Source organism: Nesoenas mayeri (assembly GCF_963082525.1).
Source record: "Nesoenas mayeri genome assembly, chromosome: 13".
Taxonomy (NCBI): domain Eukaryota; kingdom Metazoa; phylum Chordata; class Aves; order Columbiformes; family Columbidae; genus Nesoenas; species Nesoenas mayeri.
This window is the reverse complement of record NC_137550.1, coordinates 14,523,116-14,547,899: the sequence shown is the minus strand read 5'-3', so window position 1 is coordinate 14,547,899 and position 24,784 is coordinate 14,523,116. Positions and strand designations below refer to the sequence as shown.

Here is a 24,784-nt window from a genome sequence, read left to right as displayed (position 1 = left end):
TTTGTGGTGACACCAGGGAGGGGATTTATCTGCAACATCAGCAGCTGCCTGGCAATAGCATGTCAGGTCATGCCACTGCCGCTGCTCTGAGCTGGCAAAGCAGCAGGCGGGGTGGGTGTGCTGGCATCCCCACACCTGCTCCCCCTTCCCAAGGAGCACCAGGTGTGCTGGCCTTCCCTCAGCCCCAGCTGCTTTTCTGAGATGGTTTCCCTGTGAAGAGAAGCCATGACCCAGCATGTCCTTAGGAGCCAAGGTCAGGGAACCTATCCGCTTCCTTCAGATGTGTCCTGCAAGACCTTGGCTCTCCCAGTGCTACCAAGGGGTGGATCTCCAAATAACAAGCTCGCATCAGCCACAAAGATCAAAGGGGATGTTCAGATACACTCCATGCCTCCATCACTCATGTAGGGTCTGCACAATCCATGGTCCAGGTGCTGGGACTTGCTGCCCTGTAAATGAGTGGATGCTTTCAAGTCTAGGGTATATATTGAAGAGTCTTCAGCCATCTCCTGCCTTGCATCAACATGTTGCGTTGAACTACAAAGTCAGGATGGACCCTGAGAGCCTGGATCATCCTACATCAACAGATAAAAGGAAAACCAAAAGCACTGACAGGGCTGTCCCATGGGATATTGCAAAGCTGCTTCTCAGTGTGTACAAACCTCCTTCTACTTGGGCTTTTCTATCTAGACAAGGGTTTTCCCTTCAAAAGGACTGCAAAAATGGATTTGAAGACAAAAGCATTGCTCATAATTCAAAATGCTCAGAACTGGTTTTTATTGCCATGGGGAAACAGCTAGCAAGTCCCAAGGGAAAGACATAAATGTCTTGTTGAATATTTGTACATTCTTTCAAATGCCACCAAAAATAAGACATTCCTGTTACTTGCTGTGACTGCCAAAAATTACTGGGGAACAGAGAAGCCCTGCAGAGAGGAGAGGATGAGGAGGGGAAGTGCACATGAGCGTGTTGATGTGTGTGGGCACACACGTGCCTGGCAGAAGCTTGAGGTTTGCAGTGTTCACACTCCCCTCCAGACAGATGGGGGGAGATGGGACGGCTCGCACCATCTCCTGTATCCCCCACAAAACCTCAGCTGCTCCGTGTCTTCTTCCAACCTGGACGATCCTGGTATGGTCCAGCATCACCTGTCCTGCCGTAGCCACCATCTCCCCAGACCCCGTGTCGCCTTTGTTCCACCTGGGCAAGAGCCACCATCTCCTGCACTTTGCATTGGGTTTGTTCCACCTGGAGCAGGACAAGGGGCAGTGGGGTGACACTCCTAAAGCATGGAAAAGCTGGCAGGCGAGAGGGAGGGACTGACCTCCCCAAGTGCATGGGAACAAGGCAAGAGTCACAGGCTGGAAATCAAGGCAGAAGAGTGAACAAGTGAGAAGGTCCGGGCACAGGAGGGGGGCAGCTGCCCCCAGCATGGCCCTGCAGGGCGGCTTGTCACCCACAGCTGCTCTGAGAAGGTACAGGCACCCCGGGAAGTGTTTTTCACTGTGGTATGATGTGACTAATTGCAGCCACAGACTTTATACCCCCAGCACAAGCAATTCTTTCTCACCAAAGGAAAGAGCAGCCTATTTTACATTAAAAAAAAAAAAAAAAAGCTGAAAACTGCCCAAACCACCAGTGTGTCTTCATCCCTGCTCCAGGCAAAACCTCACTTGGAGTTTTCAGAGGCTTCCCCCAGTTTCAGGTCATGGGCAGCAGTCAGCAACTCCCAAACCTGATTTCCAAACTGGAGGAGCAGCACAGAGCCGTGCGTCACTGCCCTCGGCTCGCTCCATGACCTGCCAGACCAGCCAGCAGCAAACCCGCACCCCTGTGTGGCCGTGATTATTTTGAGACCCCCCCTCAGTGCCTCCCTGAAGCTCCTACCACCCTCTTGCTGTGCACCTCACAGAGCCTGAGGGCAGTTTAATGATGCGAACGAGTGCTCGGTCCAGCAGATGTGGCATGAGGTTGCTGTGCTATAGCTTTTCCCCCTCACTGCAAGGCTTTCCCAGGCTTGCACTGACCCCGTGGGAAAGTCAATTTGACTTTAACCCCTCCCAAGTGAGCTGAAAAGTCTTGCACTGAAATCGCCCTCTGGTCCAGCTGGAAGAGCCCTCCAAGTGCCGGCATCCAGCGCAGGGGTCGCTCCCCAGGGCTGCACGAGTCCCCGCGCTGAGGAAGGGCAGCGCGTGGAAACCCACGTGCCAAGAAGCTCCTCAGCCGGGGCCTGTCAGGGCATTTTAAATGATTTTCTGGAGTGTTACACAAAGAGGAAAATATCCGAGACTCGCGGCAGGCTGCGTGACTCACCATCGCCCAGGGAGGAAGGGCTCCATCTCCGCTTATGCAAGTGCCAGCAGCTGCTGGGGCAGCATTCGCCCTTGATGGGAGGGCTGTGTCCCAGCAAAACCCACCCATCTTAGGGCATGGTGTGGGTGCTGGGGGAATCACAGCGTGCAGGTGCACGGAGGAGGAGCAGCAGCTCTGCCGTGTGCTGGCGCAGCCCTGGGCATGGCGGGGCCGTGCCGTGGTTGCCATGCTGGGGCACCAGCCTGGCTGGGGGGGAAGGTGCTTCCCCAGCCAGACCCAGGAGAGGAGGGAGGTGTCTGGGTAGGTTATTTGCAGGGTGGGGCCAGAGGAGGTGACCTGCCATAGGAAAGCCTGGGTGTGGGAAAAGCTCTCAAAAAGCTTGGCAAGGGAAAAATTTGATACTTTTTTTTTTTCCTGCAAAGTCCTGTTTTCTCCCCATCTGGATCGCTGCCTTCGGGAGCGCAGGCACGAGGACAGCCACGCTGGGGTGTCACCCTCGCACTCAGTGCAGCTGGAAGAGAAGGAGCCAGCAAACAGGCAGGGCAGAGTTCCGGGGAACAGTCTGTTCCCCTCAGCACAAGGGAGGCAGAGCAGGAGGCTGGGGGGCATCACACACACATTTGCAGTCAGTGGGGCAGGCTGCTCTCTCTCGACTTGCCTGACCCCATCCCCAGCAGGGCGGCTGTGTTTCAGGAGAGCATGGGCTTGATGGGACCCCACAAATCAGGGTGGCAGCAGATGGAGGCACCCACAGCCCCACTCCTCTGTCAGTTGCAGAGCTGGGGTTCAGGCAGACATGAAGCCCAGAGGAGAGCTCTGTCAGCCCCCACGGCCCCATGCAAAGGGGAAAGGGCTGCTCAGGTACTCAGGAAAGCTGCCCCACACACCTCTTTGCACTAATGACAAGCAACTCCAGGATGTCCCATCCCCCTGGATGGAGGAGACCCCTTGTCAGGCAACGAAGCCCAGCTGGGTCCTCGTCCCCATGCATGTGGCTTCGGCTCCATCAGCAGGTGTGGAGCAGGACCCAGGAGGGAGGGCAGAGCTACAGTCACCCAGCCCAGGAGGCTTCCCTGATCTCCTGGGTGTCCCACAGAGCTCAGGATGAGGCATCTGTTTGTGGGACACCGGGAAAAGCAGGGCAAGGCGGACCAGCAGCTCCCCAGTTCCCCACACTGGGTACAAGGATGCGGGCAGCAGTACCCCTGTGTCCCACCATAGCGTTCGTGCTCCTGCTTAGGCAGGAGAGGGGGAACCGGCCCCCCCTCCCCAGCCACACGTGACCCCCCAGACTGCCCACCCTGTCCCCCCCCTCGGCTGGCAGCTGACGTCAGGCAGCAGATGCATCCTGTGCCCAGCAGCCTGGAGTGGGGGTGGCACCGGCGGGCGCCTGCAAATATCATGGCTGCTGACAGCACTGGTTATTCTTAGCACCCTGCGGAGGCGCAGGGGGCTCTGCCTGGCAGTGTGGCGGGCTCCCCTGGAGCAAATGGCCCTGCTACGTGAACTGTCTTACACCAAGGTGCCAACAGAAAGGGATGGGGAAAGTGACATGGCCAGATTGCACCTGGAGCCCTGCTTGATGCCAACCCCAGCTGGGATCTGGAAGGAGAAGGGTTGGCTCTGAAGACACCCAAGATCAGGATGGGGTGCAATCTCCTCTCCCAGACCCGCCCAGGGAGAGCTGCCCCGAAGTGTGTACTGGGGAGATGAGCTGCGGCTGCGGGACCTGAGCAGACCCTGCAGCTCACAGCTCCCGGAGAGATGGCAGGTGGCTTGGGTCTCCGTTCAAAGAGAGGAGAAAGCCACACAGCCCACAGGTGGCACAGAGCTGGCTGAGCCCGGTCCCTCCTCTGCCCCACACGTTTCCTTCTGCGCTCTCCTTCCCAGGCCATCACTCCCTCCAGGCGGGGGGGCTGCAGGAGCAGGGCTGGGGTCCCTGTGCTGAGCTGGGAGCAGAGCACTCCACATTTCAGCTGGGAGAAGGGAATCCTGCTTAGAGCCGACAGAGCGACATGGAGCCTCTGTGTGCAATGCACCAGCCTCAACCATCCGCTGCTCTCCCAGTCTGCACCAGCCCTGAATGAGTCCTCATCCCCCAGCTTATTGGTCTGTGCCAGCTGTGACCGAGAGCCGGCAGTGCCTCTGCCTGTGTGCGGGGTGCAGGCTGCCTCGCTTGGTGCAGGGAGCAGCTGGATGCCCTTGAGAAAAGTGGGTGTGTGGAGCCGCAGGCAGCAATCAGCACTGTCCCAGTCCTGAGAACAGCAGGACCCAAAAAGGCCAGAGCTAAACATAGGAAACCTACTTTTCAGCTGTCGCCTCCGACAGCGGGGCTGTCTGCCTGCTCCTGGCTGATCGCCTCCTCCCAGCACGTGGCTCCAGGATCTGGGGCTTTAGGGAGCCCACCGTGGCTTGCAAGGCGCACAGGCAAGAATGTTGCGGCCCATGACACTGCCAGCTGTGGATGAGGAGCAAGGAGCTGATGGCTGACAAGTAGCAGGGCTGGTGTGGGGCAGGGTGGCAAGGGTGCTCGCCTTGGGGCTGCTCCGAGTGGCAGCTCCCAGGGCTGCTGGAGGTGCCATGGGCCAGCAGCCACAGCCAAAGGGCAGAAGGAGCCTGCAGGAGTCGGCAACCTGCACCCCAGCCTCCTGCCAGGAGGAAGACGGTGACGTGACCTGCTGAAAATAGCAGCAGCCCCGAATCTCTGCAGGACACGCTGTCTGGGCGGCAGCCACGGGAAGAAGCCGCGGCCGCGGGCCAGCGCCAGGAGCTCCGTGCGGAGCCGGGCAGGGCCCCCCCGAGACAGGCAGGACACCCGGCCTCGGTCCGGGCGGAGGGGCAGAGCCGGAGGGGCAGAGCCGGAGGGGCAGAGCCGGAGGGGCTGGCGGGGCTGCCAGGCAGGGCGGCGTGTCCTACCCGCTGTGCCCACGGGATGGCAGCAGCCTCCCGTGGCTCCCGCTGGGCGCCCACCCCACACCCCGCCCCGAGACCCGCTGAAGGGCACAGCTCTGCCCGGGCCGCGGCCCCGCGGCTGGGGGGCACCGGGCCGGCCTCCGTCCCCAGCTTACGGGGGATGGAAGGGAAGAAACCTCAGCGCCCTCTTGCTCCCGTGGGCCTTGGCAGCAGTGGGGTCACCCAGGGACACCCCGCCAGCCCGGTTGTCAGGCTGTGCCGGTGCTGCGCGCACACCCGGCGCAGGGCAGATCGGCAAGACCCGGATCGCCCTCCCTCCCTCGGGGCTCAGCCCCTCGGCGACCACCGGAAGGAGTGAGGAAGCACCTCAAAAGAGTCCTCAGCATCCACCAGTGCCATGGAGAGAGGGAACAACTCTGTGGCGGCTTGTGGGTTATCTGTCCTTCAGGAATTTGCTTGATTTGCAGGGCTGCCGGTCACCCCCACCCACCCCTGGACCCCCTGCTAGTACCACCTTCACTGGCGGGGCAAAATCCAGACCCGTCTCCGGGACTGATGGATTGGCATGAAATGAAAAGTGCTGCCCAGAGTTCTCCTTGGCCACTTTTAGAGCTGTTTATCTGAGGCAGACAGTGTCTTGTGCCTTCCTGGTTTACTAATGGACTGGAAAGTACTTCATTCTCATGTGATGTGAATGCATCTTCCTCTTTCTTGCCAAATAGGGAACAGAAATGTTTATTGGGGACTTCAGCCTTTTCTTCAGCAGTATTAGCTGCCTTATTAACATCTCATGAAAGCGCTGCTCTGCTGCCAGGATCCCGACTGTGCTGGTGCTTTTTGTGGTTTTGCCCTACTGGATTTTGACCTGGTTTATCTCTTATCAATTCTGTGGACTTCAGATCCGCTGCTGTCCTCCGATTGCTGCTTTCTGCTGCTCCTTTTATCAATCCATTTTCAATTCTTCCATACAGACTTCCTCCCGCTGCCTCCAGTTCCCCTCCTACCCATGGTGGGCTTTTAAAAGCCTGTACGCTACTTCCCTTGGGCAGCTCATCTGCCTTCAGATCCTTGGCCAACCCTTCTCAGCAGCTCCCAGTTGCTTTGTCCAGATGTTTTCCTCCCTGAAGGGGTGAGGGTTCTCCCAACTGGCTTGGAGGATTCACTGATTGACAATGATGGCAGCTCAGCCCCACTTCCACCACACACATCATCCACTCTCTCTTATTTTGTTCCCGTGTGTGCTCCTAAGCTGGAACCTCAGTGGCCTCCCATTTCTCATCCCCGGTGTCACAGCCCCACGTCTCTGACAGTTTTGCCCTGTGTCCCAGCACCATCAGGGCAGCACAGTGTGTCTCAACTGCTCCTTGCCAGCCCACAGAGATCAGTGCAGCTCACTGGTAGGAGAGATGCTCCCACAGGGGTGCAGGAGTGCCGGCAAAGTCACTTTTTTCCCCTCTGCAGAAATTTCCATTTCCCCTTGCATACCCCAGAGCCCCCAGCACCCTGCAGGCAAATCAAAACTTCTCTGCACATCCTTGGCCACCATGGCTTTTTACGCACATGTTCCACCTGTGCCTTTTTTCAGCTCTGGGTTAAGCGGCTCCCAGTCACAGTGGTGACACTGCGTCACTCTGGAATTTTCTGCCATCCTGGGCTCTTTTCTTCCCCTTTTCCCTCTTTTCTGCCTCTGCTCCGGAGCCACGTGGGCTTTTGCGTGCCCATGCCGAAGCCTCAGGGGCTGATGCTGTGGCCACCCTCCAGCCTCCCTGAGCCCCTCTGCTCCCTCCCTAGGAGGCACAGAGTGGAGCGGGGGTCCCGGTCAGGGGAGGGGGCACCGTGGCCCCTTGCTACCCCCTTGCCACCCTCTCCCGGGCCACCCCTTGTCGTCAGGTCGGGGGGGCGCGCACCCCGCAGAGGGCTCGTTGCTGGACCAGGGCTGCCGAGGGCAGGGAGGGGGCAGGAAGCACGGCGGGGACCCACGCGTGGGCTGTGCCGGGCTGCCGGGGGCAGGACGGGCGAGGGGGCGGGTGCCCGCCGGGGGCCGGCGGCGGCGGGGCGGGGTGCGGCAGCGGGCGGCCCGTGCGCCCGGGGCCGCCGTTACCAATCAGCGCGGCGGAGCCGGGGCGGGCGGCGGAGCCGGGGCGGGCGGGGCGGGCGCGCAGCCGGGGGGGCGGGCGGGCGCGGCGCTCGGCACCGGGCGCGTCCTGCCGCCGCTCGCCCTCCGCGGCCCGGGAGTGGCCCCGGTTGCGCCGCCGTGGCCGCGCGCGGGGGGGATCCCGGGATGTCCTCGTCGCCCGTGGAGGAGTGCCGGTCGCCCGTGGGGCTGGACTGCTGCAGCTGCTGCCTGGACTTGGCCAACCGGAGCGGGCTGGAGGAGGGGGCCGGGGGAGAGAACAACAACCTGGGCAGCCCCACCGTCAGCAGCTTCCGGCAGCTGCAGGAGCAGCTGGTCCGTAAGAACCTCAACACCGACAAGCTGAGCTCCATCATGCGCCAGGACTCGCTGGAGCCCGTCGTGCGGGACCCCTGCTACCTCTTCAACGAGGGCATCTGCAACAGGAACATCGACCAGACCCTGCTCTCCATCCTCCTGCTCTTCCACAGGTGGGTGTCACCAACGGATGCCAAGGGGCTGCCCATGTGCTGGATGCCCCTGGAGCCAGGCTGGCTGTGTGCTTGGGAGCTGGCAGGATGGGGGGTGAAATGAGTGGCCTGCAGCCCCCCAGGCTGGCAGGGGCAGGGGGCCCTGTGTGACCCTGAGGCTGTGTACGGTGGCAGTGTTGGGGGATTCTAGGTGGGGAGGAGCATGAGTGGCTGCGTGTGGCAGGGACCCGAGTCCACTCGCCATGGCTGGTGCCAACCCAGTCTGCGGGAGCAGGTCCAGGTGGATCTGACCCGCGGTAGCTGGCGGTGCCCCTCTGTTGGTGCCCCGTGTCTGTCCTGGCAGTGACAACAGCCTCCACTTGTGTGTCTTGGCCCCTGGACTCTGTGTTCATCTCCCTGGCTACATCTTACCCACACAGACACTGCCTGCAGGGGCATGGACAGTGTCCAGCGTCAAACAGGCATCATCATGTTAGTCCTGCATGGAGAGGGGCAGCTTGTTACTTGGGAAACAGCTGTGCTGCCTCAGAAGCCACCTTCAGAGTTAGTGAGAGTCTTGCTGCTGGGTCCTGCTCTTTCAGCAGCTTCCCTGTCTCTGCCTGGAGTAAATTCAGTGGAGACAAATTTGGCCTGGGTGGTATTTCGCATCCCTGGAAAGTGAATCTGCCCTTGCCCAGCTACTCCCTCTCGGCTCAGAGCAGGCTGCTCTGGATGGGGTTGCCTGCACCCAAGCAGTGGGATGTGCTCAGAGCTGGTCCCATTCACTTGCCAGAGGGCTGGGCTATACCCGTCCGAGGCTGGGGATGGCTGGAGTGTGGGGAGCCGCCCTGCTCCCCTACTCTGGAATTGCAAGCAGAGGAGGCTGAACGAGGGGTCCGTGGGGCTGCCACCCTCCAAGGTCCCCAGTCCTGATGAGGGGGAGCCCAGGGGCGGGGAGGGGACAGAGCTGTCTCAGGTCCTGCACTGGCACCTCCAGCTCTGCGATGAGGCTGGACCTGGTGCACCCTGGAGGGCTGGAGACAACAGGGAGCAGCCTGTGCTGTGAGCTGGCAGGCTCAGGGCTCTCCAGCTTGGCCTTGACAAAGCTACGCTGGACCAGGGGATGCTGCAGGGTGGTAGCCCCCAGAGCTGCCTGTGGCTTCAGCAGATGGGATGCATTCGCCTTCCCAGGGCTGAGGGGACATGTGGCCCATCGGTGCATACGGAGGGCATCTGTGTGACTGGCAGTGCAGGCAGCAGCTCTGGGGCTCGTTCCTCAGCTGTGGGTGGGGTAGCATGCAGGTGGGGCGCATGGCAGCACCCACACTTTTGCAGACACCTCACCGCCCCCTCCCCTTTCTGCATGCACAGGCACCTGTAGGCGTGCTCATGGGCCGTGCATGCGTGTGCAAGACACCCTTAGTGCCCTGCACCCAGCGCAGGGATGTGGGTGGGCTCACACGTGGCTGCCCCATGCATGCCAGCCACCATGCGTGCATGCCTCCTCGCCCCAGCCAGCGTCTCACACTAAGCAGGCTGCTCCTTCGGAGCCGTCCTCAGCAGAGACACTCTTCCTGCACTTACATAACGCTGAGCTGCCGCTCAGGTGGGAAAGGAGGAGCCGGGACGCCTGCCAAGGCACCCAGCACCCGGTCTGGGCTCCCAGCCGCACAGTGAGCAGTGAACCCACCCAGCCAGGAGGGAAATGGGAGCGAGAGACTTCCCTTCACTCCAGGAGGCTACAGCCAGTTGGCACCATGGGCAGAGAGGGGAGGCGAGACACTGTCCCCAGTGCGAGCTGCTGGGGCTGGGTATGGGAGCCAAGCATCTGGGCTGCTTGCCCAAGGAAGGCGATGACAGTGCCCGTGGGTGAGAGGTGATGTGGGCATAGCTCGCTGCTTTCAAACATGTCCCTGCTGGGGCAGGACCCACGGTGCTCCTGGGGAGCATCAGTCTGCTCTGCTGAGGCAGGGAGCAAGGGTAAGTGCCAGGGGACTGGGGTTTCTCCCCATCTGTGCCCTGCAGTGCCCAAGCCTGTCTTTCATGCCCTTGTGTGTGTTGTGGCTGGGGCTGCGGGCGCTCCTGTTTACAACAGGCTGTGCCACAGCATGGTGCGCGGAGTCCCTCCATCACACCTGCTCCCAGGCACCCTGCTGCCAGTCTGGTCTGGAGACTGCTTGGGTGATCCCGCATCGCCCCTGGGTGGCACAACATGGGGGAGCTGTGGGCATGGCCCCAGGCACTGGAGGCAGGTGTGTCTACACCTCTATCTGTTGTTGTTTTGCTCCACTCTGAACTTTTTCCTCCTGGGGAATGAGCCAAGATACCCAAAAGGTGATAGCATACACAGCAGCAGATTGTGGGTGCCAGAGGAACACCCCGATAACAGGCCTGATAAGGGCACCCTTGGTACTGGCACTGGGGAGCACGAGCAGGTTTGTGCCTCTTGTTTTAGCTGATGTGCTGGCACGGGAGGAGGGGAAAGTCGTGTGGATGCACACACTTGTGCATGGCCGAAATCCAGCACAGCGCAGGAGGACCAAGCAGCTACATCTGGAGTCCAGGTCTGGCTCTGGGACTGCTGGTGACAGCTCAGCCCATGGTGGATTAAGCTCTGGGCTCCACAAGTCAGGATAAGATCAGTTCTGAGAGTCTTGGACAACCTACACTCAGCATTTCCAGCCTGTGTTTGGGGTTTCCCCTTGGCTGGGTGTCCCTGCTAAGCTCCCCATGCTCTTTGCTCGCTGCAGGGATGCTGTGAGGGATGCACAAGGTAGGGATGCTCTGGACCAAGTGCTGATGCTCTTGCAGGAAATCGTCCTGCTTGAGGCGTGCATGGATCCTGTTCAGAAAAGGCTTCTCCCCTCTGCGAGCTTACATGTGCTGTCATGAACTGCTCTCCAAGGAGACATGGGCAATGCCAAAGGGCCCAGCTTGCACAGAAACACGAGGTATAGGGAGGCCAGCTACCACCATGCTGCTTGGGTGACACATCTCCTCCCTGTGGATGCTGGTGCTGGGGACAGAAAGGTCTCTGCCATCCTGCCACAATGCCAATGTTACCCCAAGATTGCTCATCCAAGACCTAAGCATGAGCTTAACGGAGCGTGGGCTGGGGAGAGCAGCCCTGTGCCTCTGTGGCACCTTCCCGGGGCTGGCAGGGCTGAGGGCAGCCGGTGGTGTGGGCGGGGGTCAGCACTGCGGGGGGACAGCAGCGCCCTCCCGGTGCTTACTGGCTTGTGGTTCACAAGCAGGGCCCTGCCTGGCTCTGGGGTGGGGAGAGGAGATACATGCCAACCCGCTCGCCCACATCAACCAGCCCGTGCCAGCTCTCCTTGCCCAGCCCTTCCCAGATCAGTTCTGGATGCTTGGCCAGCCTGTGCCCTGTCCTGCTCTTCCAGGCAGCAAGGGAACATCTCTGCCCAGCTGGACCCCCTCTGGGCACCATGGGACCTGCTGCTCCAGCGAATAGAGTGGGCAATGGCCCGCTCTTTGGTCTCAGCTGTGGAAGAGGCTGGAGACCACCTTCCCTCAAGTCTTGGGCAAGCCAAGGGACCTGCCGGGAGGCAGGGGAGTGCTGTGCTGCTCTGAGAGGCTGGGAGAGGGATGAATGGGGGTGGGAGAAGGCAGCCATAAGGTCACCACCTTAAGGTCAGGCCGATGACCAAGAGCTGCCCAAGCAGTTGTGCCAGGGTGGCATTTGTGGCATGGCACCATTTGTTCCCATCTGTCACAGTGTGACTTTGCAGTAGTGAAGCGGGAGGAGGAGCCAGAGCCAGGGCATGAAGGGCATCTCAGAGTGGTGGGGCCGAGGAGTGCATTCCTGCTGGCCGAGTGGGCTGGAGCAACAAGGAGGCATTGACAGGGACAGGGGCCGCGTGGGAGCGTGTGTGAGCATGAGAGAGGTGTGGGTGTGAGACCAGGGGCTGTCCCGCTGGCAGCTCTGCCTTCCCCGGCCCTGCGGGGCAGGTCTGCCTGGGGAGGGGGCTCTGCTGGCCACCCTGCCCAGTCAGGACCAGTGTGCCAGGTATTTGCTGTGCTCTCGTGGGACAGAGCTGCATTTGGCCTGACCCGTGTCTTGTAGCGTGGTTTGCTGAGCCCTGCAGACTGGTGAGATGGGGAGGTTTCGCTTTAGCAGCAAGAGCCTTGGCTCTGGGGAGTAGCTGACCTTGGCATGCCCAAATCCTCCCACCGCCTGGAACATGCCAGGCAGCCAGGCTGCTGTGCCCGCCTTGGTTTCCATAGCGGGCATCCTGCCACCCTCGGACCCCTGCCCTGTGACCCAGCAGGCTTTAGGGGGATGTTCTTGCAGGCCAGGCTTGCAGGGGCTCCTGTCCAGGGAAGCCCAGCAGCACCAGGTCAGCCGCAGCACACCGCTCTTGGCACAGATCCGCGAGGCTGGTGGCGGCACACGCCGCACCGTGCCTGTCCCTGCCCATTTCTGTGAGACCCAGCTCCCTCCAGCAAGTAGATTCCCCAGCATGCCCCGGAGTGCAGGAGAGCCCTGCTCAGCACCTCCTGCCCCTCAGGATGAAGCCCTTTGCCCCTGGCCACATGGCTATGGCCAAGGGGGCCTGGCACAGCTGAGCTGAAGTCTAGTGATGCCAATGCCAGCTGCACAGAGATCCGTCACCTCAGCTTGCTGTGGGCGCTCAGGCTCTGCCTGTCTGCCAGGACACGTGCCCAGCTCCGAGCAGGCAGGTGTAGGTGGCCCAAGGACAGGCAGGGCTGGGCAGCACGGTCCCATGGGGAAAATGCTGGCCAGTATTTATTTCAAGCTTTGAACTTTAGGTGTGGAAGAGGTTGGAACCAGAGCAGGCTCCAGGAGTCTGCCCTGGTCCCAGCATCATGTTCCCCCTTCCAGCACCATGCTCCTCACTTCCCTGGGGACATGTGGCCTGATCCTGGATGGTGCTGAGGTCAGTACTGCTGAGCTCCTCTGTGAGTTGGGGCTGGGGCTGGCACTCAGGGGAAGCCTTTTTTCAGCCCAGCTGGCACGTCAGCTCGCACCGGGCACAAGGTATGGATGTGTGTGCTGCGGGCAATGCCTTTGTGGGCACAAGATGCCCATGGTGTGCTCTTCTGTGCTGTGACCCAACGCCACCTCCCGGGCCACCTCCCAGCACAGAGAGGGTTAAAGCCAACCCTGTACTTTGGGGGAGCACCATGGCCTGCATGTAGTGGACGGGTTCAGGACACGTGTTGTCAGAGCCAGGCAGCTGCCTGTGCACATGGGGAATGTGACTGCAGCGTATGTATGTGCACCGTAAGGTGGCTGCCAAGGGGAGAGAGGGACCAGGTGGATCCTGCCCTTTGGAAGTGACTGAAACCTCATTTGCAAAGGGCAGAGGATACCCTGAGCTGTGTGGCAGTGGGGGTGAGGGCTGGAGAGGCATTAAAAGCTGCAGCCTGTCCCAAACCCACACTTTGCCAATGAGCTCCAAGTTATATTTAGCCAGGTGCCGCACCTTGCTGACTTCAGGACAGGAGTTCGCCATCCTCTGTCTGTGTGCTTAGAGATATAGATGGATAGACATGTAGATGTATATATATATCTGAGGGGCTTTTGCTGCAGAATGACTCTGGTGGCAGAGGAGAAGCCCCAGGCTGCTCCCTGGCCTGCTGGACCCCTGGCTGCGGGGTCAGGGTGTGATCCAGTCCTTGCCACTCCTGGGGATGACAAGCACTATCTGGGTGGGCAGCGGGGTGGCTGATGCCACAGGGCAGGGCAAAGACATCCCTATGGCCTTGAGTGAAACCACCCCAGTGATCCCCCTGTGGTGCTCCATGGACTTTGGAGGCAGGGGACAGTCTCAGGCCATCCCCAGTGTTTGGCATGAGCCAGCTGGCAGCTGAGGCTGGGCACGTGGAAAGCCACGGCAGTGTCACAGGTATGCAGCCCACCGGCAGCTTATTGTATTTCTTGTTGTTATTGTTCTGAAATGTCAGCGAGGGATGGGTTTTAACTGAGCATACCTAGTCTGAAATGCCCGGGATTCTTCGCAAAGGCCAGGCAGGGTATTAATAACCAGCTCTGCTGAAACTGCGCAGCCCCGGCGAGCGTCCTTGCCTGACCTCCTGCGGGGTGCGGGCTCGGGCGCCAGGGGAGCTCGGCTCCTCTCCCGCTCCGGGACCCCGCACTGTGTCTGGCTTTGCACCCCCTGGCTGGGTCCAGCCTGCCAGCCCTGGGGAAGGGGCACTGAGGGGCTCCTGGGGCTCCCCCCCAAGAATCCCCATCGGGCCAGGCAGGAGACTACAAAGCTTGGGCACCTTTGAAAGGGGAAGGTGAAGGATTCAAGGTTTTCCTTGAAGGTGGGTTAGTCTGGGCTGGAACAGCAGCTTTTGGTGGCATGGGGTGCCGACGCGCTGCTCTCGCAGCTTCCCAGCCTCTGCCCTTTCATTACATAACAAGCTGCCTTCCAATTAGCGAGCCGGGCACTCCCACACGCCGCAGGGCAGCAGCTGCCAGCGCCAAGCGTGGCTCCAGAGCGCCCGCTCCTGCCTGCAGCGTGGCCTGGGATCACTTTCGGCAGATCCCTGCCTTGAGGTGCCTCTCTCGGGCGGGAGAGCTCCGGAAAAGCCAGCTCTGCACCAGCGAGGGGCTCGGGGAGGGCAGAGCCCGGGCCCGCAGCCCCTGCCTGCTGCACACTCTGGGGTCCGAGGGCGCCGTGTGGCCCTGGTGCTGCAGACAGTCCCTTTGGCATCAGAGCCACCTCTGCCCTGTCCCCGGTTCCCTGAAACTGGACCAGACAAGGGCTGCTAGGATTTGGGGATGATCCAAGATGACGCAGCGGGCTACAGAGTGAAGACAGGCCTGAAGTTGACAGCCTGGGCTGGCAGGAGACCTGTGGGGCAGAGCACAGCTCACCAGGGGAGGTGACAACATGGAGTTCAGTTACAGAACTCCACCCCACAGTGCCCATGGGTGTGAAACACTTGCTCTGCGGACAGATTTGTGGATGAAAACCCATCTGAGGGTTCAGTCTGCTCACCATCCCTGGGGCTGGGCATCCCTGACCCACGGGAGACAGGGAGTGTGGCCAGGGGCTGGATGTGCTCCCGCTTACACTGCACGACGCTGGTGGGAACACCACGGGGTTCCGCTGGGCTGTGCCATACCTGGCACCCTCCCCTCAGCATGCTCCAGTTGTGGGGCCCTGCGCGGCCAGGTGTGAGCCGCAGGGTGACGGGGTGTGTGCTCGCTGGGGTCGCCTGAGCTGTGCAGGCAGCACTGTGGGGCTGGTGTCAGCAAACAGTGGCAATGCATGAGGTTGGGCGGCACTGTCCAGGGCTAGTAATGAGATCGGCCCTTCTTCCTCTTCCCCTCCTACCCCAGCGTGCCTGGGGAAGCCATGGCTTCACGGGCTTCCAGTGTGCAGCATCGCAGGGGGGGCTCTGCCGGGGTCATCTCTGACCTCCGCTCTTCACGCTGCTGCTGAGGGCAGCTGCTACCGGGCTGTGCTGGGTGGGGGGCACAGGAGGAAGAAGTGGGGCTGGTGACAAAGTTACAGAAAGAAAAACTGCAGCTCTCAGCAGGCCGACTTCGGGGTGTGCACTCGCACGCCAGAAAACACAGAACTGGGAGTACAGCCAAGTACCTTTATCAGAGGAAGCAGGCAGCCCAACAGCTGGACATGGGAGCCTGCCAGGCCTCCCTCCTCCTGCCCCACACCGCCTCCAGCACAACAGGTTGCAGAAGTCCCCACATCGCAATCCCTGCCCATGCCCCGCTGCCCGGTGTGGGAGTTCGCTGTGCCCCCTGCCCACGGGAGCTTGCTCTGCCTCTGTCAGTGGTGAAGGGAGAGGACAACAGGTTTCCTGTCAGCCTTCTGTGATTACAAACCCTCCCTGGGCTTCCCCAGTGTTGCAAAGGCCATGACTGCCCTGTTCAGCTCTGCCCGTTGCTCTGGTGTCCCCTAGCCCTGGGACTGGGACTGTGTCTAGCAAGGCCAGCAGCAGTAACTCTGCAGGCAGAGGCTTGCCTTACAGATGTACCCAGGAGGGTTTAGGTGTTGCTCTCTGCTCTAAAGCAGCAGGTGCCATGGGTTGAGGGATTTATGATGCACTGGTGAGCATGAACCAGGTCCCCATGTCACAGGGCTCCTGGCTGCATGGGGCTGCCACAAGTCCCATGCAGCCCCTGGAAGGCACCAGTTGAGCCGAGGGCAGTGCCAAGTCTGCAGTAAACAGCTCAGCCAGGACATCTTCAGGATAAAGAAAACAGGGCTGGCCAACTGGTGTGCTCAGCAGCTCTGGCCTCACAGCGCTCAGGACAGGCACAGCAGCCCCAGGCCAGCGCTGCAGGGCAGACAGGCGCAGTTTGGGACGCTGGGAATGGGACTGCTGAGTGGGACAGCAGATGACACTGCTGCCTGCTTGCCCAGGGGCAGCCCCCCGGCATTACCTCTCCCCAGCACCAGGATAGGGCTGCGGGCCAAAACTTGGGGCTCCACAGAGCTGTCCCACACCCAGCCCTTCCCACCATGGGCTCCCACAAGCCCCAGCCATCACTGATGTCCCAGGCCACCCCTCCTTCAGCTCCGGCAGGGCACGGCTTGCCCTGGCGCTGGCGTCCCCCATTGCCTTGGCCAGCACAGCCACATCTGCAAGATTTCAGTTGTGAAAGGCAGAATTTTCTTATGTTTGCAAGCAGTGGCTTTTCCTCTCCCCCTCTGCTCTGACCCTTTGAGCTGCAGATCTGGCTCTGCAGAGCAGCCTGGGCAGCTTTGGCTCTGTGCCTTTCCCGTATTGCTCTCCAGTGTCTCTGAGGCCAGGCAATAAACATTTCCCACGCCTCAGACCCTCTGCAAGGCCTTCCTCCCATTGAACTGAGTCCTTGGGAGAGAGCAAGCCAGGAACATTGCCACGGAGCAGGGAAAATGGCCTGGAGCTGGGGGAGAGCAGAGACTGAGGGGCCAGGACTGCTCCTGCAGCACTGGCTGTTCCTCCTGCTCCCACCAGCAAGGGCAAGGGCATCCTTTGGCCTGTGGCACCGCAGCGCCTGGCGTGGGTTCAATGCACAAGGCTCAGTGCAACAGCACACCTCGTCCCGAGGGCCCTGGGGCCAGGGCCACGTCTCCTGACCCACAACACAGTGCAGGTGTGGGCTGCCAGGGGGCAAGAGAGGTGATCCCATCGTCCTGCTCCCTGCCATCCCTCGCTCCAGCCAGGCTTAGCCCTGCGGGGGCTGCTGTCCAGCTGCCTTCATGCCTCAGCGTCCTCTTGCAGAGGAGGGGCTTGTCACTAAATGTCACCCGGTGATCGGGACTGGCATCTCCTGGGCTGGGGTGCAGGCTGTGTGTGGGCTGGTCGAGAGGTTGCAACCAGTATCCTGCAGGGCCATTGCTGGGGTGACACCAGCTGGTGTCACCACTTCTCCTAGCTGCTTGGTAGCAGCCACAGGTTTTTTTATTTCCCCCAGAGATCTCAACAATTAGTGTCACAATTACACTGTATCACGGCTGCTGCTATTGTTACCAAAATAACCTCAGGCACGAGCCTGTGCCGTGCCTGATGAACCTCCCATAGCTGCACACACCAGGCAAGAGCCGAGCTGCTGCCGCAGGGATGGAGCTCACACTGCGGACCCTCTCGCCCAGCCTGCTCCGAGGTGCCCATCGCCATGGCTTCTGGTGCCATAGGGTAGCAGCGAGTCTGTGCCACCCTGCTCTTTAGGAAGAGCAAGGAGGGACATTGCCCACCCTGCTCTGCTGCTGCCAGGCCCCAGAGGAGCAGGAGTGGGGTGGTGGGAGAGGAAGCAGATCCCAGCAGCTCTGCTGGAGTGGGGCCAGCAGCCCAGCAAAGCCATCTGCTGGGGCTACGGGGACTGGGAAAGGACCCCCCTGCTGCTTGAGGTCTAGCTGGAGCCCCACGCAGGACTCTGCTGCTGTGGGAGGCATTTGGACAGCCCGCAGGGGCTCCCATGCAGATGCCTGGGGAGAGACAGAGGTCCAGCAGAGAGCTGCAAGCTGCTGCTTCCACCTCTGAGATGTCAGTTGAGCTGCAGTGGGGCAGCCCTGTGGACTGGGGGTGGCTCACCCCTGCACAAGGGGACAGCTGAGCTGTCCCTGCCCCACACTGCCGACACCACATGTGCGTGCACAGGTGTGTGTCTCTGCCAGCTGTGAGTCAGAGCAACGCATGCGTGGGCAGGTGGAGGTATCAGCCATGCACGTGCAGGACGCATTGGCATGCATGCAGGAGGGGTACGTTTGCTGGGTGTCCATGCACAAGTGCATGTGCATGTATGCATGTGCATGCCGGATGCATGAGTGTGCACATGCAAGCATGGTGTGCACCTGTGTGCAGGGTGCATGCCCACGTGGGCTAGTAAAGGCACATGTGCATGCAAGGGCCATGGGCTTGTCTTTGCAGGTGTGCCTGCGTGTGCAGGGTGTGCATGTGCGTGTGCATGCAGGATTTCCACGTGTGCACGTGAATGTATGGGTTGCAAGGTGTGTCTGTGTTTGTGTGCACCCAGCAACACGTCCAGGGGTGTCTGCAGCAGAAGCCACGTTCCCCGAGTGAGTGGGCTGGATCCCTGCTGAGGCTGTGCCAGGGGGAGCAGGCAGCACCTGTGCACAGCATGACCTGTCCCCAGCTGAGCAGGCTGCCTTGGGATTCCTCAGTAAGTTCCAGGAAGGAAAGAGAAAGCAGAGCCTTCTGCCATTTCCATCCCTAAAAAGCATCCCTCCCCTGGGGTCTCATGGAGGAGGGCAGCATCCTTCCCAGCCTCACAGCTGGGGAGCCCACGCCCCAGGCAGTGATGGCTGTGGTCGGGGCTGGGAAAGACCCCAGGAGGGTCAGCAGGGAAGGCAGTGACTTACTTTTGTTTATTTTTGCAATAGTCCCAGCTCCATGGGAAAAATATTGGAGGTGCAGAGCTGGAGTGATTTCCTACCAAAGCGCTATGCTGCTGCACTTTCCCACTTTACTCCAGCAGCTGTGACAATCACTGGCTCTTCCCCAGCCCTTGGTACTGGAGCATTGTGTTGGGAAGGGGCCAGTCAGGGCCCTGGGACCCCAGAGCCATGGGACAAGAGCCACCAGCCAGGTCCCGGTCTGTTCGTCACGAGGCTCTTGGTCCCTGGCACTAGTAATTTAGGGCTTTCCTTTGGCAAGGGGGCTGGGCCAGGTGTGGAGATGCCATAGCACAGGAGATGGGGAGTTGGGGAAACTGAGGCATGGCTGCTGTGTCTAGGGTCAGGCTGGGGTCTGCTCACCTGCTGCTGCAGGAGAGAGATGGTGGCACAACTGGTGATGCACCCAGCCGTGGGGGAGAAGATGCCTCTCCCCTTCTCCCCTGACCTCTCCACAGCGAGACAGGTACCTTCCCTGAGCTGCGATGGGAAACTGAGTCACGGGACCCTCAGTGTGGGTGGCCTGGGCTGGTTCCAGCCAAGGGGACAGAGTCGTGCCCCATGTCCCAGGGGCTGCCACCCTGCCCACTGCCAGCCACCCTGGGGACAATTGCACACAGAGTCCCTTTCATCAGCCGATGCAGGGGGGCAGCCGCCCGCGCCCCGCATGGCTCGGGGTGGCACGCTGTCCCCTGAAAGGGCTGATTGAGCCCAGTTGAGGTCATCTGCCTGGCGTGTTTACCCCGTGCCTGCAGCCCCAGAATGCGGCCAGCACCCAGGCTGTCCCTGCCGCCCGGCTGGCCGGGGAGACGCGGCTGTGGGCAGAGCCAGCATCGCTGCCAGGGTGCTGGGCTGATGCTGGGAGCACAGAGGCTGGAGCAGGGCTGCAGTCACCGGCATGGCCTTCAAGCCGCCATACTCCCCAAGCCTCTTCAGGAGGAAGGACTGGTGAGTAAGGGCTGGCTGCGGGTGGGGGGGACATGCCAGCACCGGGGCTGGGGGGGGACAAGCCCCTGCCTGCTCTCTGCAGCACCACCCCTCCTGCCCAGCCCCTGCCCAGCAGCTTTGCATGGGCCAGGCTGGTGCTGGCACAGAGGTGTGTGTATCATCCCGCCTGCAGACGGAGGCACAAACAGGTGCCACACATGCCCCCCTGGGGAGAAGCACCTCTCCTACCCACAATCTCCCAATTGGGGAGGAGAAGAAATGCCTTCTCACGTCCCCATATCAAACCTGTGTGTCTCAGGGCACCTTCATGTGCCCAGCTGTGGTTCACAGGCAGCACAGTGTCCCATGCAGGGTGCCCGTGTCCTTCAGCACTCAGGACACCACAGTCCTCATCCTGCCCCAGGAGGCAGGGGTGTGATTTGCTGGGAAGCAAGCTGGCAGGGCCTTGCTCTAAGCAGCAGCCATGCTGCACTGTGCCTCAGTTTCCCTTTCTGATGGCAAAATACCTCTCTGCCCACCCTCAGCCCTTTCCCTGATGAAAGGACAGCTGCTGCTTGGGGCTCCTTGGGTCTCTCCTCATGCTGGTACCCACCAGCCAGCGGCTGGGCACCTTCAGCACCCTCCCGATTGGGGGATTTGGGGTCTGCCGCCGCATTTCTGGTGTGCACATGCCTCTGCCAGCACTAATGCTTTCTCGGACGCTGCTCTGTGGCACAGGCTCTCCCGCAGGGTCTCATTCAGCATCAGCCTGGCTTACCAAGAATGAGCCCCCCAGGATCAGCGGCAGCAGCGGGGAAACCGCCTGGGTGTTGAGTGAAATCTCGGGAGTTCCAGGTCCAGAGGGCAGAAAGAAGCCCTGGCGCTGACAGGGCAGCCCAGGGAGGGTGGCCAAGCGCAGGCGTCGCATCTCCCGCGGCGGGCAATGCCAGCCCCAGCCCCCACCTTGTTACCGGGGGCGTTTTGGGGGCCTCGCCTGCACCCCACGCCTCTATGTGCGAGTCGCTTTGCGGGCGCAGCGGCAGAGTTGGTGTGACCCCGCTGCTTCCACGTGCGTGTGCGTTCCCGACGCCCAGCTGCGCACCCCCCGGCGGCCCCGGCCCCGGCCCCCCCGCACAGGACGGGGCTCGGCGGCCGCTGCAGTGCCGGCCCTGCCCGCGGGGCGGCGGCCCCCCCAGCGCGGCGGAGGGTTATGCAAGGGCGGGGCGGGGCTGGCGGTTGCCCTCGGGCTTGTTTTGCTCGCCGGGGTTTGTTTTGCACGGCGGCGTTGTTTTCCACTCCCGTTTTTGTTGTGCGGTCCGGTTTTGTTGCGCACTCCGGGTCTTGTTTTGCGCTTCCGTGTTGTTTTTCCACTCCTGTGTCTATTTCGCCTCCCGGATTTGCCATGCACGGCCATGGCGGCCCCTTTTCATTCTGCGCCCCGCTCCCCCCATTTGCAGCCGCGGCCGGCTGTGCTGAGGGCCTGCAGGCGTGCACACCCCACATGCAAAACGGGTTTCCCCCCTTTCCCAGTTTCCCAAGCAGGTTCCCCCACAGCTGAATCCCCGTCCCGGTTGCGTGTGAGGAGCACAGGAAAAGGCTGGCGAGTCGTGTAGGGTGGAGGGGTGGGTGCCAGATGGGTGCCGTGACTCTGGTTGCAGAAGACGAGAGGTGCAGGAGCGGGTGTACAGATTAGGGGTGCAGAGTCGTGAGGACAGAGGGCTGGGGGGCCGCGGTCCTGCACTGGGAGGCGGCCGTGCTGTGCTGGGGTTCAACTGGGAGGTGTGTAGGTGCCGTACCGCGGGGCGAGGGCCCCGTGCAGGGTGCAGTACCCAGGCACAGGGCGGCCGTACCGGGGAGGCGCTGTGGGGCGGCGAGCGAGGCGGGCCGGCTCCGCTGGCACCGCCCGACGGGGCGGACACCGCGGCTATAAGTTGGGGTGGCGCGGGGGGGCAGCCGCAGTGCGTTGTGCTTCGTGTCTTGTTCGCGCCGCTCCTCGCAGCTATGAGCACCGGCTTGTACCAGTCCCCGATGGAGGTTGCTGTCTACCAGCTCCACAACTTCTCCATCTCCTTTTTCTCCTCCCTGCTCGGAGGGGACGTGGTCTCCGTTAAGCTGGACAACAGGTAGGGGCAGCCCCGGTACCGGCCGCGGTCCGCCCCGCCGTGTTCCGCCGTGGCCCGGGGAGGGCAAGCGCCTTGTCCCGGCTGACGGGACATCTTGGTGCATTGTTTCCCCGTGAGAGCCCGCTAAAGGGGGGCTTCAGGTGCATTGTTGCTCCGGGGTGGGGAGGACCGGTGTGTTGATCCCCAGGGAAGGGGGAAGCCCCGGTGCATTGCTGCCTGGGGTGGGGGGTTGTCCCGATGATCCCCGAGGCAGGCGGTGCTCGGGGGCTCGCTGCTAACGCTCTGCCTCTCTGCTTTCTTCCAGCGCCTCCGGTGCCAGCGTGGTGGCCATTGACAACAAGATCGAGCAGGCAATGGTGAGCCGCAGTGCTGCTGCCCCACTCCCCCTTTTCCCCACCCGATTATCTTGTGGGTTCCCCACTCTCCAGGCCGGTGCTCTGCCCGATTCAGGGGGTCCCCACTCCCCAGCCTGTTGCTGGGCAGAGCAGCTCCTTTGTCTGCCTGCTGCAGCTGGCTGAGCTCATTGGCTCCCGCAGCACCGCAGTGCGCAGGGACCCCACTGAGGGGAGGACCTGGGAAGGACCCTCTGGGGGTGTGGGGGTCACCAAGCCAGGTCCTATGGTTATAGGGATCTGCAACCTGCCAAACCCCCAAGGGGTTGGGGGGAATAGCTGGAGGGTGCTTCTGGAGACATTCCTGGGAGATGGGGGAGCTGAGGGATGTGTTGGGCGCTGGCCTGCAGGGACTGCACTGGGTGAGCACTGAACCCTGGCCAGAGTGCCAAGGGCACGGGGAGGCAGCCTTTGGGAACAGCCTTTGTGGTACTTGGAGAGTGGCTGGGAACAGAGCTTTGCAGAACAGGGTGGGAGCAATCCCCAGGATATAATCTTCGAGTGACCAATCTCTTTGATGGTCTTTTGCAGGATCTTGTAAAAAATCACCTGATGTACGCAGTGCGGGAGGAGGTGGAGGTCCTGAAAGAGCAAATCAAAGAACTGTTGGAGAAAAACTCCCAGCTGGAGCGTGAAAATAGCCTCCTGAAGACCCTTGCCAGCCCCGAGCAGCTGGAAAAGTTCCAGTCCCGGCTCCCTGCGGAGGTTTTGTGCCCGGAGGAGCAGAGCCCAGGGGCGGCTGCCCCGGCCCAGCACTCCGGGGGCTCTGCGGTGTAAGGTGGCTCTGTCCTCGGGGTGGGCAGAGCCACAGAACTGTTTCTACTTAATCTCCTGCAAAATCGTTTCCGCCTTCATCTCACACGAAGGACTGCCAGACCCCGGCACTGAGCCGTGGCCCCCTGGGCAACCCCGGCAAGTCAGCAGGGCCAGTGGCCGTCTTGTGCACAAGGATGCTCTTCTGCAAGGAAGACACGGGCAGCTGACCCCTTCCCATCCAACCACCCGTCGTGTGCCGGGGTAAATCTGTGGCCTGCCCGTCTCGGGCTCTGCTGAAGCCTGGGCGTCTGCGACACCCTGGCAGTGCCAGGCGGCCTTCGGCACTTTAATGAGAATCCACGGTTGGAAGGAGCGCACGCCGAGTCCTGTGCCTTTGCTGCACTGTGCGGGGGGAGGGAGCCTTTCTGGCAAAGCCTGACGTTGGAGGAAGACCGTTGTTTAGTGAGCGACGCAGATTTGTCCTGCCAGCCAGCCAGGAGTATGCTGGAGCCCAGACCTGACTGAGCAGCACTGGCGGTGGCAGTTGCAGTGTAGTGCATGGCTGTACGCACACCAGTGTGGGGATTACAAGGAAAAAAAGCTTGTTTTATTAGTTGGGGCGTCTGTAGCCACATCTGTACAAACACACCCATAAGCAGGACCTGCGAGGCTGTGGAGTGCCCTGCTCTGGGCCAGCCAGACCATCTTTGTACAGCTGGGGGATTCAAGGCAAGACTGGAATGGTGAGCGGCTGTAACCGGGTGGCCAGAGCTGTGAGCAGCCCAAAGGAGGGGACGGATTCACCCCCTTCTGCTATCCACCATGACAAGGGCTGTACAGCCGTATTGGGAGGATCTGGACTGACATCTGGGCTGGGGGGACCAGCCTGTGCCCCCAGACTCCCCACCTGCCCCACCAGCTCTCTGGGAACTGACGGGACGTCCCTTTTGACGTCAGAAGCGATGACACAGTTGTGTAAATCTTGGTAGAAATGGCAATAAACTCTACTTTTTGTATAAATCCGTGGCCAGAGCTGTGTATCTGTGGCTGGGAAGAGGAAGGTGTTGGTGGGGTGGCTGCATGGGTCACTGGGGAAGATGCTGGGGTTTGCTGGGATGGGACTGGTGAGGATCCTGCGCTGCAGACCCACAGGGGGCTGGGCTGGTGCTGCTCCGCAGCGGAGAAAACCTGGCAGCTCCCCACCTTTGGTGGGGGGATCAGCCCAAGATGGGGTTCTGGAGATGTGAGAAGTCACCCCCTTCCCAGGGGGCTGGCTGTGCAGTAGCAAAAAGTGCCCTGAGCTTGGAGGTCTTTGTCCCCTGTGTCATGCCTGGGACTGGGGTACGTGCAGGGCAGGCTGGGGGGAGCAAGCAGGGAGGAGGCTTTTCCCAGGCTGTGCAGGGCTGTATGTACCAGCAGCCCAGCTCTGCTCTTCCTCTGGTGTTTTTGTTCTGTTGCTTCTCACAGATATTGATATATATATGTAATTTTTTTTTGAAGTGACTTGAAACATGGTCTGAGAGCCAGAGGATGGCTCAGCTGGATTGAACAGTGCTGGATGGGTGCTGAGGGTGCCCCAGCCCCATCCTAGAGCACAGCCAGCCTCTCTGGGGATGCTGGGTGGTTGTGACATTTGGGTTAAAGGCTGGTGGGTAGCAGGAGAGGCTGGAGGCGTGTGAGCAGAGCCTCAGGCTGGCAGAATGTTTGAAGCGAGGTGCAGTATCATCATCTGGGGTTTTGTACTCCGGACCCGACTCCTTGGCCAGCTGGAGAAATCCCTGGCCCAGGGAAGGGGTCCGGCAGTGCCCCAGGCCCAGGGTAGCTGGTAGGGGCTGCAGCTGCTTTGCATTGCTTGGGGTTTCTGCCATGGTGAGGGCGACTCAGCCCCAGCGGGCTGTGAGTCACAGCAGAGCCGGGG

The 24,784-nt window shown here is 61.1% G+C and overlaps 1 protein-coding gene across 2 annotated transcripts; it reads left to right on the top strand.

The window, feature by feature from the left end:
• Positions 1 to 7,376: 7,376 nt before the first annotated feature.
• On the top strand, positions 7,377 to 23,880 carry TSC22D3 (TSC22 domain family member 3). Of its 2 annotated transcripts, none has more exons than XM_080352634.1 (3): positions 7,377 to 7,830; positions 22,023 to 22,074; positions 22,642 to 23,880. In XM_080352634.1, the coding sequence occupies exons 1-3, from the start codon at positions 7,508 to 7,510 to the stop codon at positions 22,885 to 22,887; spliced, it is 621 nt and encodes a 206-aa protein (XP_080208760.1). In that variant the 5' UTR covers positions 7,377 to 7,507; the 3' UTR covers positions 22,888 to 23,880. The 2 variants fall into 2 exon arrangements, with proteins under 2 accessions (XP_080208760.1, XP_080208761.1); XM_080352635.1 differs by lacking the exon at positions 7,377 to 7,830 and adding an exon at positions 21,541 to 21,718.
• Positions 23,881 to 24,784: the final 904 nt, after the last annotated feature.